At 44.3% G+C, this 21,009-nt stretch overlaps 1 protein-coding gene across 4 annotated transcripts in view; it reads left to right on the top strand.

Annotated features, from left to right (window-relative positions):
- Positions 1–21,009, top strand: part of TRMT1L (tRNA methyltransferase 1L) — a 313,438-nt gene that overhangs the window by 81,290 nt on the left and 211,139 nt on the right. For all 4 annotated transcript variants that reach the window (XM_082272088.1, XM_082272087.1, XM_082272089.1 and 1 more), the window contains 2 exons: positions 8,587–8,648; positions 18,202–18,334. In XM_082272088.1, coding sequence (XP_082128214.1) covers positions 8,587–8,648; positions 18,202–18,334 — 195 coding nt within the window. The remainder of the gene's footprint in view (positions 1–8,586; positions 8,649–18,201; positions 18,335–21,009) is intronic.

Below are 21,009 nucleotides of genomic sequence, written 5' to 3'. Positions count from 1 at the left end.
AACGCAGGCTCCGCGTCAAGAACATTAAATATGCTATATTGTTTCCTGCTCGCCTGAGAGTTGAGAGTGAGGACGGAGTTCATTTTTTTGATGACCCTGAAGCTGCGATTTCATGGCTGGAACGCCTGGAAACCCGGAACTGATCTCTGTACTTGCTTCTACTCTACTACCCGAAGATGGCTGCATCACCTGAATTTCATCCTGCCTGGCAACTTTCTAGAGACAAGTGCATACTGAACCCCTGATCGGATGGCACCTGTGACTGCTTGCATCCCAGACTGGATTTTCCACTTTGCATTCTGCACAGTTTGCTTGCCATCCTCTCCTTTCACCTAGTCTGGAGGAGGACCTTGCTCTTCTCCAACCTGCCTCGGTTTCTTCCTCCTCTTCTACTTCTTCTCGCTTCTCCCTCTTTTCTTTCTCCTTGCTCCTACCCAACTTCTCCACTCTCTCCTTTTGTGGCTCTGTGCGGGATGCTGGATAACCTTACCTCTTGCTCTTGGCCGGTGGGCTCTGGCCCTCTCTTCTTCTTATGTTTTCTCCTCATTTTTCTTTCTTTCTCCTCCTTCCTTTCCTTTTATCTCCCTATTTTCTGGGTTTTCTTCCCTTTTTCCGCTCCTATTCTTGCCCTTTTACTCTGGTTTTCTAGCTATTCCTATGAATGTTATAAAAAAACAATGTAGCGCTAATCCTCAGCAACAACTGTAAAAGAGACTGAACATGAACAGTCCATGAAAAGTCCCAAATGATCAGATGAGTGATGATACAGGTCCGTGATACCACCACCAAACACCCAGTTCACACTGTCCCTTACCGGATGGGTTTGATCCCCATGACAGAGATCTCAGATAGCCAAACAAATTCTGTGAGGGCCCAGGATGGTACTCCTCCTATCCAGCAATCTCCAGGCAGGTATTCAAACATGGGTATAAAATAAGAAAGCAGGGCAGCATCATAGCGCAGACCATATAATTTATTTACTCAGAAATCAAAGGGATTAAAAACACTTAAAAACATGAAGTGAAATCGAGCATATCAGGCAAAAAGCAATCTACTCCAGCATGTTCCGCTTGTTCCTACAGCAAACCACCGAAAAGATGGCCGCCGCGTCTCCTTCGTGTGTGCGAGCATGACCGCAAGTACCGCCCTAACGCCCTATACCCATGTTTGAATACCTGCCTGGAGATTGCTGGATAGGAGGAGTACCATCCTGGGCCCTCACAGAATTTATTTGGCTATCTGAGATCTGTCATGGGGATCAAACCCATCCGGTAAGGGACAGTGTGAACTGGGTGTTTGGTGGTGGTATCACGGACCTGTATTATCACTCATCTGATCATTTGGGACTTTTTATGGACTGTTCATGTTCAGTCTCTTTTACAGTTGTTGCTGAGGATTAGCGCTACATTGTTTTTTTATATCTATCTTTGATCTGTTTTTATTCCATTCACACCTGGGCGTTTGAGTGTTTTTCAGCTCCAAAAATGCTCAAAAAAAGTTCCAAAACGCCCAACAAGTAAAACCCCATTAATTTAAATGGCCCCTGTTCACATCTGAGCGTTTTGCAAAACGCCTGTAGCTGAAAAAAGTACATGAGCTTCTTTTTGAGCTGATTACCAGCGATTTTGATAGATGTCAATGCCTGCCTCCAAAAACGCCTGAAAAAAACGCCTGAAAATCGCGGTAAAAATCGCGGGAAAATCGCGGTTAAAAAATGCAGTAAAACACTACGCTCATGTGTGAATGCAGCCTAAAGATTTTATATTTGATGTTATTATCTTGATGTTTTGAATTTTAGTAGTGCAGCAATATATCCTATTCCTATGAATGTGCCTTGCTACCCAGCGAAGTTTCGCCCGTGGGCTCTGTGGTAGACAGAGCCGCGTACCAACCACTCCTCCACTGTCTGTGTGGCCAGTAGGGATGTAACGATATTGACGATACCGCGCTATCGCGGTGGTAAACGTGTCTCAATATCGTCGTGGTCGTGTCTCGATCATTCTAACCTTCTCCTTTCTCTTGTAATCTGTCCTTTTTCTTTTCCTGACGTCGCCTGCGCATGCGCAGATATTCCTCTGTTTACGGACGCTCATCATGTCGTCAGTCCTTTCATTACATGCCGTGGCTCTGACATTTCCCATCTACGGCACTGGACTGAGATACTGCGAGATTTTCCTTTCACTAGTTCCTGAAACACCCCATGTGACTCGCAACGTCACAGGGGGTGTAAATGTCAGCTGCACAGTACAGCAAATAGGAGCTGAGAGCCGACTCTGTTGCCATAGTAACTGCCACTAAAACGAGGCTTGAATAAGTGATTACTGAGCATGTGTGAGATTACAGCCAGGACAAGAAGAAAGGGCGGAAGTAGAGTCAGAAGACATTTGCTGTCATGGCGCTGGCTTCTCACAAACCGGAAGATTTTACTAAACACTAAAAAACAAGTAAGAGACATATGAAGGGGTATAACATTAATGCAGAATAGTTTCTAAAGCCTTACTGTACTATCTTTATTAAGAAGAAGCTTTTGATGGGCAGAGTTTACTTCCTCTTTCAATACCGTGAGCTTTTCCACAATATCGCAATAAATATCGTACCGTGAGGTCAATATCAAAATTGTATCGTACTGTGAGATTTTGATATCATTACATCCCTAGTGGCCAGTGGAGGACCATGTTCTGTTTGTTGTTTTCCTATGCCGGACCTTTCTCCTCCTTTTTTATTGCTGTTTTTTTTTCTGCCTGTGAGGTCCGGGTTCTGTTGTGGTTGGATTTGGGACTTATATGCCCGCACATGTTTGGGTTGGTGCAGGGCGGGGTGGGAGGATTTCTTTTAGTTATTGTCCATAACTGATCAGTATTCATGGGAATGTATGTTACCTGTTTTGTTATGTTTTACACGTCTATTTGCATTACTAGTGGAACAGCTGTCTTTATACCTAACTACGGTTAACTTTTCTAGGCAATTCAAGTTTTCTTTTTCTGCGGGTCGAACGAGACCCCCGAGGCTCCGGTACAGTTTGACACCCCTGGAACTCAATGGCCCAGCTTAAATTCTTAATGTGGAACGTCCAGATGTGGTGGTGCTGGTAGAGACCCACCTTGAGGGCCGGCTTCAGCTGGCACTCCGTCGCCCGTGGATTGGCTGGACGTTCCATTTCATGTTCACTTCCCATTCTCGGGGAGTGGCCATACTGGTGGCCAAGTCTGTGCATTTTGAGCTTCGGGGATCCCTAGTAGACCCCCAGGGTAGATTTGTATTTCTCTCTGTGAAGATATATGGGGAGCCCTTCCTGCTTATGGCATTTTGTGCCCCCCCCCCCCCCCCCCCTCTCGTCCACCATCCTTATGGAGGACCTGGATTTCATGACGTCGAATCCCCACATTCCAGTTCTCTGGTTAGATTTTAACAATACCCTGAACCCCAGCTTAGACAGACTGCATACAGTACCCCCGTCTTCCCCGTTACCTACCTCGACCAGATTTGCTAGACTGTTGACAGAATTTAACCTGTTTGACACCTGGAGAGTTTGGTACCTCGACAAGCGGGCCTATTCCTGCTACTCCTCTGCTCGTCAATCCATGACTTGTATAGACTATATTTTGGTCTCCCCCTCCCTTCTCCCACGCCTGCTGGATGCTGGATTCTCGGCTCGTGGCCTGTCGGATTGAGTTTAGCCAGGATCGTCCCCTCCCGGCATGGAGGCTCAACCCGCATTGGCTTGGGCTTCTTCCTGAGGAGGCGGACATGGCGTCTGTCTGGAGGCAATTTTTTGCCGATAATGACCGTTCTGCCTCTCCGTCGGTGGTATGGGAGACATTTAAACTCCATGTTTGGTCGCAATTAACAACCGTTATAAAGAAAATCAAAGCCGACTCTTTGACTGTGGAAGGCTCGGTTGTAGGCAATCTGACCGCTGCGGAGCAGGCCTTTCAGACGGCTCGGACACTGGAGGGCGCTGCTCAACTCAAACTTGTCACTAGAGTTGTGGCACAGTTAGACTATGACAGGGCTCCGCGGAAGCTATTTTTCCAGAAACAAAAATTGTTTGAGCACGGGGAACGGGCGGGTAAGCTACTAGCCTATTTGGTGCATTGTGAGGATAGGCCCCCTGTAGTGATCAGTTTGTGCTCGACACAGGGCGATCCAATAATTTTGTTTCGGGTATTTTTCCAGGATCTCTATACTTCCACTGCTCCGGCGGATGATTCTCTGATGACTGCTTTTCTGGACTCCGTTGTATTTCCCCAATTGACGGATGAGCAGGTGGAGTTGTTGGAAGCCCCGCTTACGGCGGAGGAAATCAAGGATGCCATATCACAGTTCTCGAGAGCTAAATCACCCGGCCTGGAAGGCCTCCCGATAGAATTTTATTCCTCCTATGCCGAGGACCTGGTGCCACGCCTGTTATCATTGTTCGAGAATATTTTTGACACCTTTACGTTACCCCCAGCCATGCAGGAGGCCCTTATAATTCTGATACCTAAGCCTGGTAAGGATCCGCAGCGCCCTGAGTCCTACCGTCCCATTTCTCTCTTACAGGTAGATGTCAAAATTTTAGCAAAACTTTTGTCCATTTGGGTTAACAAAGTTATCCTTTCTTTGATCCATACTGACCAATCGGGATTCATGCCGGGTAGGAACACCTCTTTTAATTTGAGACGCTTATTCATAAATCTACAGGCCACTCATGATAACTCGGGAGCCAGGGTGGTGGTGTCCTTGGACACCGCCAAGGCTTTTGACTCGGTGGAATGGAAATGTCTAGAGGGTTATGGCTTTGGCCCACGTTTTGTCCGCTGGGTACAGGTACTGTATCAGGCCCCAGTGGCCAGGGTGCTGGCCAATGGTTGGACATCAGCCAGCTTTCCCCTTAGCAGGGGGATGCGTCAGGGCTGCCCACTGTCCCCGCTTTTGTATGCCTTGGCGGCAGAGCCTCTGGCCATTGCGATTCGGGCTCACCCGGGTATCAGTGGCCTTCGCGCTGGTGCCCTGGAAGAGGAAATTGGAATGTACGCCGATGATACCTTATTGTTTCTCGCTGACCCGGGGGCCTCTCTACATACTGCTCTATCCCTAATTGGACTTTACGGTCAATTCTAGGGCTTGAAAATTAACTGGGATAAGTCCCAAATTCTACCCATTGATGATATAATGTTGTTTCCTCAAAGCCCCGAATTCCCCTTATGCAGAGTGGACCGCATTAAATATTTAGGGGTTCAAGTTACGGCTAAGCCATCGGATTATATCTCTGATAACCTGCTACCTCTCCTGACCATGGTTAAAGCGCGGACTCAAACGTGGGTAATGGGCCGGGTTAATTTGATAAAAATGGTGTTGCTCCCCAAGTTGCTTTATGTACTGTGGCATTCTCCGATCTATCTTCCACTTCGCTACTTTCTTCAGTTGGACTCTCTCCTCAAACCAGTTATCTGGGGATCCTCCAGACATAAACTGTCTTGGCGGAAACTGAAGAACTCTACCACTCTAGGGGGGACGGCCCTTCCTGACTTTAATTTACATTACCTTGTGGCACAGTTATCCCATTTTTCCCATTTTTAACTCCTCTGACAGGGATAGATTCTTGGCTCTCCTAGCACCGTTCGGGACTCACACACTGATCCACTATCGCTAATTGTTACGGGCCTTCGAGGGGCGGAGAACCGGGACAGTCGAAACTCGATGCTGTATCATTACCGTCGGCTATGGGACGTTGTCTCTAGCAAACTTGCTCTCCCTACTTGTCCATGACTACACCCCATTATGGTATAATGCTTCCCTTGCTGAATTCCAATCTATTCTGGATGTGCGTGTGTGGGTCCAGCACGGGGTCATCTTCTTGTCTCATATTCTCACAAATGTCACCGTTAGAAGCTTTGAGTCCCTCTCCGGTCAATTCAATCTTCCTCGCTACATGTACTTTCGATACCTTCAGATCCATCACGTATTTCGAGCACAGTTTCCCCAGCCGCACCCTACTCTGTCCCCGATCCCTGTGCTGGAAGTGGTAAGCTGCTCAGAACTTAGCCACCTCATCTCGATCCTATACACCATGCTACATGAGTCTGCTTCCACGGTCCTTGCCTATGCACCTAAATCTAAGTGGGAGGAGGATGTGGGTGACTTGGAGGATGACGAGTGGAGTGACGCTCTGGATGCCTGTAAATTAGTCTCCCCTAAACTGTCTGACTGCCTTATGCAACTATAAATACTTCATCATGCTTACCTTACTCCCCTTTTGACAGCCAAATAATGACAGGACGCCTCTGGCATCTGCCCTATTTGTGGACGTGAATGGGGACTTTCTACCATTTGATTTGGAGTTGCCCGGAAATCTAGGGCTACTGGGCTCAAGTTGTTAAATTCCTACACGACACTATGGGTTCCCCTCTCTCGTTCCCCAAACCGTGTTTATTGGGGATCTTCCCTGATACCAGCATGAATAAATTTACTACCATTTTTCTACATGAAACTTTATTCTCAGCCCGGAAAATGATTGCGAGACGTTGGATGCGAGACAGACCCCCTACTTTCCATGACTGGCTCAGGGAGGTTAATGACACTATACCCTACAAGAAACTACTATATGCACATTTTGGCTGTCCCACGAAATTTAATAAGATATGGGACAGGTGGATTCAGTCCTCGGAGACGTGTCCTTGAATTCGAGACTACCTCCCCGTATACTGAACCATTGTTTTGTCTACCCGCTGTTTGTTGTGAATCACTAGTCTCCTTGAATTGTAGTGTCACACAGATGTTTCATGCCTATGCTGTTCGTTCCGGATGTGTTTTATATCTGCCTTTATAATCCACATGTCCAGATGTATCTTTACCAACTTTTACTGCCTTGTCAGTTATTGCATTACCCTCTTTTTGATGTTTGTACATTTATGTTCAATAAAGAACCGGTTTGATTAAAAAAAAAAAAGCGTTCCCAGCAGCGGTTTTGCCACATGATCACTTTTGGAGGCTGTGGGAGAGGTACCCCCCTCCTGCCACTTCCCGGTCGTTCCGAAGCTTACCGGAGCTGTCGGTAAGATGGGAACTGATCCAGTGCAGCTGATGGCTAGGCAGGAAGCCAAGTGAGGGAAAGACAGCCCCCACTTAGCTCTATAAAAAGAAGAGGGAAGCGCCTCTTTATCTACTGCTCAGAGTCGACTTCACTCTCCCGGACAGCAGCCCTGAGTGCCTTGTGACCCATCCATCCATCTATCCATCCTTGGATCCACCCCGTATCTGCTTATCCTTTATTGGATTCTAGGCCATTTATTTCCCTTTTATCCTCAGAGACTTGCACAATGGACATATAATCCCCACCTTGTGCTAATTGTCAGTACAGCCCCTAACAACACGCTGAATATTGTCCTGGCCATTCATTTAAGACATACCACTCCTTACTGTATTGTTATTATATATTCCTCTGCATTATCTATGAGCGCCATACCACCTATATATCTCTACCCACTTAGCTCTATGCCCTTGGAGGACTGGAGAAACATCAGACGTCAATTCCCTGCCTTGGGCATAAACAAGGGATTTTTTTTCTTTGAAAGGTAAATGAGAGATCTGGGGTATTTTTTGACCCCATAGCTCTCAAAAAAGAGGACCTGTCATGCTCATTTCTATTACAAGGGATGTTACGAGCTTGTGCACAGAAACGAGCACATATGTTATTCGCACCCGCATATGTAAATGGTGTTCAAACCACACTTGAGGTAATGCTGCGATCGTTAGGGCAAGAGCAATAATTCTAGGTCTAGATCCCCTCTGTAACCTGTAAACATTTTTAAAGTATCGCCTATGGCGTATTAATACTGTAGTTTGTCATTATTCCACAAGTGTGTGCAATTTTAAAGCATGACACATTGGGTATCTATGTATTTAAAGTGTATTTAAACAAAAAAAAAGAATGCGTTTTGAAAGACCACTGCGCAAAAAGAGTGTGACATAAAATATTGCAAGGACCACCATTTTATTCTCTAGGGTCTCTGCTAAAAAATAAATAATGTTTGGGGGTTCCTAAGTGATTTTCTAGGAAAAAATAAAGATTGTTACCTGTATACAACAAATGTCAGAAAAAGCCAGGGTCAGTAAGTGATTAAGGATATATTAGAAACCGTTTAATTTTTTGCAATGATTATTTAAAATTAAAAAAAAATTCTACCTAATCTTTAGAGTTTTGAAATGTAAATGTTGTAGCAAACACATTAGGTTTAAGATAGTCGTATTAAAAAAAAAAAAAACAAAAAGAAAAATTAAATGATTTATTTATAAATTTTTTTTTTTTTACGTAGTTCGCTACTGATTTTGGATAGATCCACAGGTGGTAGAAATGCATGGCTAAAAAGCCTGTTACCCAAGCTGCGGATATGTAAGATTACCTGGAAAGTGTTCACTGCTGGTAGACCAGGTTTTGGGAACATGCGTGCATACTGACCCCTTGCAGGTGTTTAGAGCAGTCAGCGCAATGATTGACCGTTGTTTCTTATTTATCTTAATAGTTATGGAGTAATTTTTTACCCTAATGAAAATGTTGCTGTTCTTTTTTCATTCATTAAATATTCACTATGTATGTCTTTTCAGGTTACAGAATGTGCATTTGCTGTTTGCCCTGCTTGCAAAATACATCACAAAATGAAAATGAGGTATTTCACTTTTATAGTACATGTATTTAACTGAAATCTTGTAGTTAAGTGTAATTTTAACCACGTCTATATTGGACACTTTCACTTCCTTCCTGCCCAGGCCAATTTTCAGATCTCAGCGCTGTCAAACTTTGAATGGCAATTACTCAGGCATGCAACACTGTACCCAAACATTTTTTTTTTTATCATTCTTTGAGGTAGAGCTTTCTTCTGTTTGTAGTTAATCATCACTAGATATTTTCTTTTTTTTTTTTTTTTTTAACTAACAGAGAATGTTAGAAAAAAAGTTTTTTTTTCTTTGTTTCTGTTCTAAAATTCTGTTATAAAATTTAGCAAATCTTTCTTCAGGCATCTAAGTTAAAATTTATTCTGCTGCATTTCTTTGGTAAAAATAACCCAAATCCATGTATATTATTATTATAATATATATTGGATATAAAAAGTCTATACACCCCTGTTAAAATGTCAGGTTTCTGTGATGTAAAAAAATGAGACAAAGATAAATTATTTCAGAACTTTTTGTACCTTTTTAGGGTCCTTTTACCCGGTCCGCCTCTGTTGGTGGACTCCGTACTGCTTAGCGGGGGATCGATCCGCCGATCCCCGCTGAGCAGATGGATGACAGCTCCATCTCCGTTCACTGTGTCAGATCCCCGCTGTTCTCTATGGGGGAATCGGATGAGAACGGTCAGCATGTCCGTTCTCATACGATATCATCCCCTGGACGGTTGGAAAATAGGGTTTCCATCCGTCCAGATTTCACGGACAGGATTGGAATCGGATAGCAGCGGGTGTCAGCGGAGATGTCTCCGCTGACATCCACTGCCTCATAGGGATGCATGGAGAATCCGATCAGGTCCGCCTAAAAAACTGACAGGCATATCTGATCGGATCGTTTGTGTGAAAGGGGCCTAAATGTGACCCATAAACTGTACAACTCAGTTGAACAAACTGAAATCTTTTAGGTGGAGGGAAGTAAAAACAATAAACTTATTATATTAAATATGGTTGCATAAGTATGCAACCCCTTAAAATAATACTTTGTTGAAGCACCTTTTAAATTTTATTACAGCACTCAGTCTTTTTTGGTATGAGTCTATCAGCATGGCACATCTTGACTTGGCAATATTTGCCCACTCTTCTTTGCAAAAACACTCCAAATCTGTCAGATTGTGAGGGACTCTCCTGTGCACAGCCCTCTTCAGATCACCCCACAGATTTTCAATCCGGTTCATGTCTGGGCTCTGGCTTTGCCATTCCAAAACTTTAATCATCTTCTGGTGAAGCCATTCCTTGATTCCGATGTATGCTTTGGGTTGTTGTCATGCTGAAAGATGAAGTTCCTTCATGTTCAGCTTTGTAGCAGAAGCCTGAAGGTTTTGTGCAAATATTGACTGGTATTTGGAACTGTTCATAATTCCCTCTACCTGGACTAAGGCCCCTGTTCCAGCTGAATAAATACAGCCCCAAACCATGATGCTGCCACCACCATGCTTCACTGTGGGTATGGTATTCTTTTGGTGATGTGCAGTGTTGTTTTTGCGCCAAACATATCTTTTGTAATTATGGCCAAAAAGTTCTACCTTGTTTTCATCAGACCATAACACATTTTCCCACATGCTTTTAGGTGACTTCGGATGTGATTTTGCCAAACTTAGCCAGGCTTGGATGTTTTTCTTCGTAAGAAAAGAAAAGGCTTCGGTCTTGCCTCTCTACCCCATAGCCCAGACATATGAAGAATACGGGAGATAATTGTTACATGTACCACACAGCCATTACTTGCCAGATATTCCTGCAACCAGTTGCCGACCGCCCCCTGCATATATACTGCGGCAGGCAGGCTCGGCTGTGCGAATCGCCGTACCTGTACGCCGTTTCGTAGCAGCGCTCCAGGGGTGGAGCGCGTGCCACCCCGACGTGCTCCACCCCCTAATAGGCAGCACAGATGCTAAGAGAGAACACCGGTCGGCTGTTGTAAACACAGCCGACTGTTCTCTCTGAAATGATCACAGAGCGCCTGTGATCCTTCTATATAGGATAACAGGTCTCTAGGATTTTTTCGCAAGTCCATCCCCCCTCAATTAGTTTACATAGTTACATAGTAGGCGAGGTTGAATAAAGACAATAGTCCATCCAGTTCAACCTGTGTAGGTGTGTGTGACTGTAATCATCTAACATAGCCCTCAATCTCCTGATCCTTGAGATGTAAGTCTAAGAGTCTTTTGAAAGTCACCATACTACCCGCAGAAACCACCTCTTGTGGTAGACAATTCCACAATCTTGTAGCCCTAACAGTAAAGAACCCCCCACGTTGCCTGAGGTTAAAACGCTTCTCCTCTAATCGCATTGTATGTCCTCGAGTCCTCATGCAATTCCTTCGAATGAACAGCTTTTCTTCTAAGCTGAGATCCCCATTAAGATATTTATAAATTGCTATCATGTCCCCTCTCAGACGTCTTTTCTCCAGGGAAAATAAATCGAGCGATTGCAGCCGCTCTTCATAGGTAAGGTCCTCCAACCCCCTAATCAGTTTAGTTGCCCTTCTCTGGACTTTCTCCAGCTCCAACACATCCCTCCTGAGGACTGGCGACCAGAACTGGACAGAATACTCCAGATGCGGTCGGACCAGAGTTTTATAAAGTGGAAGGATTATAGTCTTATCTCTGGAATACATCCCTTTCTTTATGCATGCTAATATTCTGTTGGCTTTGGAAGCTGCCGCTTGGCATTGCATGCTGTTGCCTAATCTATCATCAACTAAGACTCCCAAATCTTTCTCCATTTTTGATTCCCCCAAGGGTTCCCCTCCTAACGTGTATTGTGCTTTTATGTTTTTGGTCCCCAAGTGCAAAACCTTACACTTCTCCACATTAAACCTCATTTGCCATGTCGTTGCCCACTCCGTAATTTTGTCCAGGTCATTCTGTAGGATATCTGCTTCATGCTGTGCAGTTATCGCCCTGGCCAATTTTGTGTCATCTGCAAAAACTGATAACGAACTACTGATCCCTTCCTCAATGCTGTTTATGAATAAATTGAACAAGGTTGGTCCCAGGACTGAGCCCTGGGGCACCCCGCTTACTACCTCAGACCAGTCTGAGTATGCGCTGTTTATTACTACCCTTTGGACACGGCCTTTTAGCCAATTCCGTATCCAAGAGCAAACCCTGCTGTCGATACCTGCAGACCTTATTTTATAAATTAAGCGCTTGTGGGGAACTGTATCAAACGCCTTAGCGAAATCCAAGTACACCACATCCACTGGTCTCCCCCTATCTAGCTCACAGCTCACTTCCTCGTAGAATGCTAAGAGATTGGTTTGACAAGAACGCCCATTTGTAAACCCGTGCTGGTTACTACTGATGATGTTGTTGTCTTTAGCATACTCTACGATATAGTCCCTTATCATCCCCTCCAAAAGTTTACATATTATTGATGTCAGACTGACAGGCCTATAATTTCCCGGGATATGTCTCTGGCCCTTTTTGAATATCGGAATCACGTTAGCCTTCCTCCAATCCCCCGGTACATCTCCTGTCCTAATACTGTCAGCAAAGATCAGGAACAGTGGTCTAGATATAACCATACTGAGTTCCTTGAGCACTCTCGGATGTACGCCATCCGGGCCTGGTGATTTGTTTGTGTTAAGTTTATCCAGTCTTTCCCTGATTTCCCCCTCTGTTAGCCATAGTGGCAAGTCCTGTGTATTACTACTAACCATACAGTCATGGTCAGTGTACCCTTCCTTTTCCTGCGTAAAAACTGACGAGAAAAAAGAATTCAGCACGGTTGCTTTTTCAGTGTCCTCTGTAACCATCCTCCCATCATCGTTAATTATGTGTGCAATATGCACTGCCCTAGTTTTTTTGCTGTTGATATATTTAAAGAATTTCTTTGGGTTTTTTTTACTATCCTCCGCTATTTGTCTCTCAAAGTTGATTTTAGCCATCTTGATTTCGTGTTTACACTTCTTATTTTCCTCCTTGTATTGCTGGAAGGCCGATACTGTGCCCTCTGATTTATATTTCTTGAAGGCCAATTTTTTTCCCCTAATAAGTTTTTTAACGCTACGGTTTAGCCAGCCAGGTTTGGCTTTGTCTCTTCTAAATTTATTCCCCATAGGAATGCACTGCAAGATGCCTTTGCTTAATATTGTTCTAAAGCATTCCCATTTTTCCTCTGTGGTCAGTGATCCCAGGGTTTGGTCCCAGTTTACCCTTTCCATCAATGAGTACAATTTTGGAAAGTCTGCCCTTCTGAAGTTTAGGGTTCTTATGTTCCCCACTTGCCTTTTTATATTGTTATTTATACTAAATGTGATCATCCTGTGATCGCTAGAGCCCAGGTTGTCCTGGACTCCTACCTCCGAGATTATGTCTGGGTCATTAGTGATCAATAGATCCAGGATAGCATTCTCTCTAGTAGGGGAATCCACCAACTGCGACATGTAGTTATCCTGTAAGGTTTCCGTGAATAGCCGGGCCTTATGCGAGTGTGCAGTCCCCTCTTCCCAGTCAATGTCGGGATAATTGAAGTCCCCCAATATGATGACTGATCCTAGTTTTGCCGCTTTACCTATTAGTGCTAAAAATTCCAGCTCTACCTCCTCCCCTTGGTTAGGTGGCCTATAGCAAACCCCCACAACTACTTTTCCCTTATCTTCTTCCCTATCGAGTTCAACCCACACAGATTCTAAATCCATGCTCATCCCATCCGTAATGTCACTCCTTTCTAGCACCTTTATATTGTTCTTGACATAGAGACATACCCCTCCCCCTCTTTTACCAACCCTGTCCTTCCGGTACACCGAATACCCTTGGATATTGGCCAGCCAGTCATGTGAGGGGTCGAACCAAGTCTCCGCTATTCCCACACTCCCCTAGGCTCACAGTTAACCCTTTGATCACCCCTAGGTTAACCCCTTCTCTGCCAGTATCATTCCAGTAACAGTGCATATTTTTAGCACTGATTACAGTAGTAATGTCACTGGTCCCCCCCCAAAAGTGTATAAAATGTCAGGGGTCCGATCTGTCTGCTGCAATGTCTCAGTCCCGCTAAAAATCGCAGATTGCCGCAATTACGTATACCTACGTGGTTAGACACAGCGGGAGCATGACCGCGGAAGGAGCTTGCGCGATCGCTGCCGGCCTCCCGCAATCTTCAGGGAAACTGACAGGAGAGCCGCCTGCCTATGTAATCAAGGCAGGTGGCTCTCCTGTCAGACAGGTACAATGAGATCATAGCTGAGACACCGATTTCTGTGTCCCTGTCACAGAGCCCCCCACAGTTAGTAAGCACAATTTAGGAGCACACTTATCCCCTTGATCACCCCCAGTATTAACCCCTTCCCTGCCAGTGTCATTTATACAGTAACAGTGCATATTTAGCACTGATCACTGTATTGGTGTCACTGGTCCCCAAAAAGTGTTACTTGGTGTCAGATTTCTCTGCTGCAATGTCGCAGTCCCGCTAAAAATCGCTGATCGCCGCCATTACTAATAAAAACAACAAAAAGAATCTATCCCATAGTAAACTATAACTTTTGCACAAACCAAATAATATACGCTTTTTGGGATTTCGTTATTTACCAAAATTATGTAGCAGAATCCCAATTAGCCTAAACTGGTAAAAAAAAATTTTTTTTTTTTGGGAATGTTTTATAGTAGAACGTAAAATTTTTTTTTTCTTTCAAAATTGTCGCTCTTTTTTGTTTATAGCGCAACATTTAAAAACCGCAGAGGTGATCAAATACCCCCAAAAGAAAGCTCTATTTGTGGGAATAAAAGGACATTTGTATTTTGGGTACAGTGTCGCGCAACTGCGCAATTGTTAAAGCAACGCAGTGCCGAATCACAAAAAATGGCCTGGGTCATTAGGGGGGTACAACCTTCTGGCTAAATGATGGCAGGTGTGTACCAACTCCTATTTAACATGAGTTTGAATGTAATTGCTTAATTTGCTTAATTCTGAACACTGCTACATCCCCAGTTATAAGAGGGGGTGTTTACACGTATACAACCACATTATTTTATTATTTTATTTTTACTAATCTCCCCCCCCCCCCCCCTAGATTTCAGTTTGTTTTTCAAGTGAGCACCATACACCAAAACACTGGTTAGGCATACAGTTAACCCTTTGATCGCCCTAGATGTTTAACCCCTTCCTAGCCAGTGTCATTAGTAGAGTGACAGTGCATATTTTTAGCACTGATCACTGTATTGGTGTCACTGGTTGCCAAAAAGTGTCAATAAGTGTCCAATTGTCCGACACAATGTCTCTGATCACTGCCACTACTAGAAAATAAATAAAAATTCCACAATATTTACCATAGTTTGTAGATGTAATTTTTGCGCAAACCAATATATGCTTTATTGGGAGTTTTAACCAAAAATATATAGCAGAATACATATTGGCCAAAATTTATGAAGAAATTTACATTTTTTAACTTTTTTTTTTTATTGGATATATTTTATAGCATAAAGTTAAAAGATTGTTTTTTTTCCCCCTCAAAATTGTCGATCTTTTCATGTTTATAGCGCAAAAAATAAAAACCGTAGTGGTGATCAAATGCCACCAAAAGAAAGCTCTATTTGTGGAAAAAAGGAAATCTCATTTTTGTACAGCGTTGCATGATTGCATACCGTATTTATCGGCGTATAACACGCGCCGGCGTATAACACGCACCCCAATATTTGGAGAGAAATTTCAGGAAAAAAGCTTAAATTTAAAATAAACAGCTTTGAACTCAGAACATTTTTTTTTTTTTTAAATCAAAAGGATATCTCACCAGTGCCCATGAATGCATCCTCCTCAGCAGTGTCCATGTATGCAGCCCACCAGCAGTGTCCGTAATGCAGCCCACCAGCAGTGTCCGTAATGCAGCCCACCAGCAGTGTTCGTAATGCAGCCCACCAGCAGTGTCCATAATGCAGCCCACCAGCAGTGTCCATAATGCAGCCCACCAGCAGTGTCCATAATGCAGCCCACCAGCAGTGTCCATAATGCAGCCCACCAGCAGTGTCCATAATGCAGCCCACCAGCAGTGTCCATAATGCAGCCCACCAGCAGTGTCCATAATGTAGCCCACCAGCAGTGTCCATAATGTAGCCCACCAGCAGTGTCCATAATGTAGCCCACCAGCAGTGTCCATAATGTAGCCCACCAGCAGTGTCCATAATGTAGCCCACCAGCAGTGTCCATAATGCAGCCCACCAGCAGTGTCCATAATGCAGCCCACCAGCAGTGTCCATAATGCAGCCCACCAGCAGTGTCCATAATGCAGCCCACCAGCAGTGTCCATAATGCAGCCCACCAGCAGTGTCCATAATGCAGCCCACCAGCAGTGTCCATAATGCAGCCCACCAGCAGTGTCCATAATGCAGCCCACCAGCAGTGTCCATAATGCAGCCCACCAGCAGTGTCCATAATGCAGCCCACCAGCAGTGTCCATAATGCAGCCCACCAGCAGTGTCCATAATGCAGCCCACCAGCAGTGTCCATAATGCAGCCCACCAGCAGTGTCCATAATGCAGCCCACCAGCAGTGTCCATAATGCAGCCCACCAGCAGTGTCCATAATGCAGCCCACCAGCAGTGTCTATAATGCAGCCCACCAGCAGTGTCTATAATGCAGCCCACCAGCAGTGTCTATAATGCAGCCCACCAGCAGTGTCTATAATGCAGCCCACCAGCAGTGTCTATAATGCAGCCCACCAGCAGTGTCTATAATGCAGCCCACCAGCAGTGTCTATAATGCAGCCCACCAGCAGTGTCTATAATGCAGCCCACCAGCAGTGTCTATAATGCAGCCCACCAGCAGTGTCTATAATGCAGCCCACCAGCAGTGTCTATAATGCAGCCCACCAGCAGTGTCTATAATGCAGCCCACCAGCAGTGTCTATAATGCAGCCCACCAGCAGTGTCTATAATGCAGCCCACCAGCAGTGTCTATAATGCAGCCCACCAGCAGTGTCTATAATGCAGCCCACCAGCAGTGTCTATAATGCAGCCCACCAGCAGTGTCCATGCAGCCCACCAGCAGTGTCCATGCAGCCTCGCAAGCGCAATGTCCAAATATGCAGCCTCGCAAGCGCCATTGGAACTGACCATATTTTGTTTTTAAAAAGGCCGGGAAGGAGCGCCGAGAGCAGAAGGGGCGTGCCGGGCCGAGGAGAAGGAAGGACTAGCTGTCTGTCATAAGAGCAGAAGGGGGCGGGCCAGGCCGAGGAGAAGGAAGAACGAGCAAGCGCAGTCATCGGAAGTCCCGCCTCCTCTGCCGAGATGTGTGACGTCTGTCATAGGCGGGACTTCAGATGACTGCGCTCGCTCGTTCTCCCTTCTCCTCGGCCCGGCCCGCCCCTTCTGCTCTCGGCCATGCTTCCTGGTCATTTTTTTTTTTTTTTTAAGATCGGCGTATAACACGCACTGCTGTTTTTTCCTCCATTTTTAGGAGGAAAAAGTGCGTGTTATACGCCGATAAATACGGTAATTGTCAATTAAAGTAACGCAGTGCTGTATCGCAAATAATGCATGGGCATGAAGGGGGGTAAATCTTCCAGAGGTCAAGTGGTTAACTAAGGAGCGCTTTGCCACCATGACAGTTCAGCAGCCTGTAATATCTTTTCTATTCTGCTGGCCAGCTTGTTGGGGCCCACCTTTGTTGGAGCACCCAGGATAAGGTACCTTTAAGCACTGATGAAGGCACAAGCTCTGTAATACTTGATGGCTATACTTGAACCATTTATGTCCAAAAGTAATGGGTTTTTGGCCAGCGGTCTCTCATCATCTCCTGTGTTAGGAGGCGAACACCCTCTGTTTACTGTGGGAAGCACAAATTGCTAGTATTTGCAGAGTCCTTCCCTTTAATCAGGTAGGTGTCTCCCCCAGCATCCATGATGCTCTCCAATGTTCCAGAATGTCTGCCTGCCACTGTGTCTCTCTCTCTCTCTCTCTCTCTCTGGTGCAGTGGTGAGTGAACTGCTGAGCAGTCTGAGGTGCATTCAGACCCTCTGAAAAGCCTTTGCACCTTTCCTTAGCCCTGGGAAAGCAACAGGAAAACCACCTCTCCCCTAAGCCACAGTGCCTTGTGTGATCTGTAGCTTTCACCTTCAAGCCCACCTGTCTAGAACCACATGTCCCACAATTCTCCTCCTCTTCCCCTTCACATTCCTGTTGGGCAGAGTCTTAACAGCAGCTGCTTCATTTCTTCAGTAAGTCTCGTCCTGCAGCTGTGCCTGTAAAAAAAAAAAATAAATCTCCTCTGCTGCTCAGACACCATCTGTTTCCCACCAGTGCTGCGGACTGGGTTACAGCAGTATATTCTTTGATTGGTTTAATCCAGAAAATAGTAGCTTAAAGGTCCTCCTGGTATGTAAGAGATTCCTCGGGTTGCTTGCAACCAACAGTGTTTTCCCTTTTGACAGGCCTATGCTATTTTCTTATCAATGCGTCTGTCCTAAATCCTACAAGAAAAAGTTTTATTTTGTTAAGCCTCAGAATTAAATGTTCATTATCTTTATGCTTTACAATAAATTTGCTGTGTTGCTGTCTTGCAGTTGCCTAGTAAAACTAGTGCTCACTACCATTGTATCATCTGTGCTGCAACTGTCGCTCGAAGAAGAACAGAAATGATAAGACACATCAAACGCCATGTCGAGAAGGGGGAAACTCAAGTAATGCCCTCAGCTGGTAAGTGATTTGCCTGCTACTGCATTGTATCAGCTAGACATTCCAGGGAAGGTAAAGGGGAAGGAAAGGAAAAAGGAGAAGAAAAGGGCGAAGGCAAGTGTGTGTTTGAGGGGAAAGGAAGGATATTGGCAAACTTTGAAAATGAAAAGGCAAACAATAAAAAAAACTCTGTCTTCCCATGATATTGCAAAGGAATGGACAGAATGCAATGTACTGAAGTTTGAAGCTGACCTCCGCTTGCTTTGTAGATGAAGGTTCTAGTCACTCGTATCCATCTAATAACTGAACTTTTAGATGCCTAGAGACTCTTCCTTGGGCCACTAAAAATTATCAGAGGACTAGATCTCCGAAGTCTGATTAGGATATTGTAAAAAAAAAAAAAAATCTATGGACATTTAAAAAATGAAAAGTATTTTCTCTCATTGTTGGGGTTTTCACAAAGTGAAACCAACATTGTATTCTGATTTCTATGATAGTAAGAGAGTACCTTCAGTATGTAAAGAACTGTAAGATATGGATAAAGCCTGTAAATCTCCTACCCTTCTAGCTGTGGTCACTGGCAACTAAAAAACTGTTTTGTGAGTCAAATCTTTAATTGAAGGGTCCTGTAAAGTTCTCACTTGGTGTCTGTAATGATACCCTGCGCTGGATATACGAAAGCTGTTGCAAGCAACCATTTTGTCAGAGCAGCCATGACAGTTTACAAAGCCCCTCACTCACCCAGCCCCCTCAAGATAATTCCTGGAATGCAGAGGGCTTCAACTTCAAAGAAACGGCCCTTCAAAGAAACCTTATGTCAGCACAGACAGAAATCCTAGCAGATGTGGTTTCTTCCAGAACAGGCCGGTCGTAAATCTGAGCAAATCCATTAAGGCTGACCAGAGCCGTGTCGTAAATGCCACAACAGCCAAGCTGTTAATTAGAACATCTAACAAACCATACCCAATTCATAAATGCAGACAGGAACATGACACATTAACAAAAAGTATATATTTGGATGAGAAATGTCATACTGATCGAATTAAGACCAGGCATGACCACCCTATCACATATAGAATAGAAGCTAGATGTGAGATGCCTTATGGGTCAGAGGTTACTGTGAGATGGCCTGTGTTTGGTGTCTATGGATATAAAATTCAATGCTGCACAATAATCTATCAGTTTCAAGAAGGCAACTGGTAGATGTTGGAAGATATGAATTATGTTATAAATCTGTCTATACGGGAGGTTCCTTGGTATTGTCGTAAACTTTAGGGCCACCCATGGCCACTGTGTTTATTGGTCAGGGACCTCTGTTAACACCCCCTGCGGTCTCAGAGAAAAAGAGAGAGGCAGATGGGGTTCGAGAGTTCTCATGGTAACATCAAGAAAGGAACATCTATCAAGTTTGAGAACTGATCACACTGGCTCAGCTTCTGAACTCTGGTAACACCAAGGACATTGAATGCAAGTATCCTTACTTCTCAATCCTATATCTTATTTTTCTAAATTGCTGAATTATGTCGCTATTTCTTTGAAACACTTTTTTCTGTAAATATTTTATTTGCACCAATTTTAACCTTTTAATTATTAAACTTTATTTTGAAAAGTGTTATACTTGTCCCTAAGCTCTTAAGGAAAACTAACAACGAACCTGTCTCTTGAAGAGTGCTACTGTATAGAATAAATCCTCTGAACATTCCTGTCTGTGGTGACAGTGCGTGTTACAGATGATTATTCTAAAGTCATAATTGGTATTTCTAAAATTACGAGCGTCCGCTGGGCTCATCATAACGTAGTGGTGGTGGCAGTGAAAAGGTTAATTGCTTAATTTGCCCGGTGACAATCGCTCTCAGCCTGCTGGCATCTAGATTGTGGTCCCACAAGCTGGAAAATCTATGTGCCGGGTGCAGCACAGAGAGTGGCATTGTTACGCAAGTGACGGCAGTGTGTGAGATTGCCTGGTCCTTGGTCACGAGTTAGTGAGAAGGGCAGGGGTCTGATACCCGCCACCGTCACAGTGTCCTAATTAATCTGTTGAGAACTTTGGGAAAAAATTCCTGGAGTGCATTACCTTATGGCAAACTGGAATAAAATGTTCGCTGGCTAACAAAAACCCTGGGATTAGATGATTTTCTGCTAACCTGATGTACAGGAGGACTGGAAGGGCTGACATTTGTACTCTGACATTGCTATGACAACAAGAGAAAATTTTCCAGATCTTGAAATAAATTATCTTTGTAACTAACTTCCTATGGGTTTGTGTGGTTGCTGTGCAATATTATCCATTTTGTCAGCCCTATTACTTGCTAAATTTTTGGTCCTTTCAGGGTGGCACACATTTGATAAACCTTCAGATAGATCATCTTCTGTTTCAATAATTTGTATTGTTTTAAGTAAATAGAGAAAAAAAGATAGTTTGGTAGAGCAGTGGACAATCCTCGCACGCTCCAAGCATGTAACATAGGAGACATACAAATGTGGGGCTTAATAGGGATTAATGAAGACCATAACATGCAGGTTAGGTCTGCTGTGATGGCCCCAACACACTTTAACTAGTATATAAGGCAGTGTGAAATGTAAAGTGCGCTTATTCTAAATGAATGAAGATCACCTAACAGTGATGTGTGAACTAAAATAAAAGTGAATGGGATGGCATACAAATCTGTCCCAGTGTTTAACTCAAAAGCACAACA

This window comes from Pelophylax lessonae, assembly GCF_965119305.1.
Source record: "Pelophylax lessonae genome assembly, chromosome: 11".
NCBI lineage: Eukaryota > Metazoa > Chordata > Amphibia > Anura > Ranidae > Pelophylax > Pelophylax lessonae.
The sequence above is the reverse complement of the archived record's forward strand: the minus strand, read 5'-3'. Positions and strand labels throughout refer to the sequence as shown.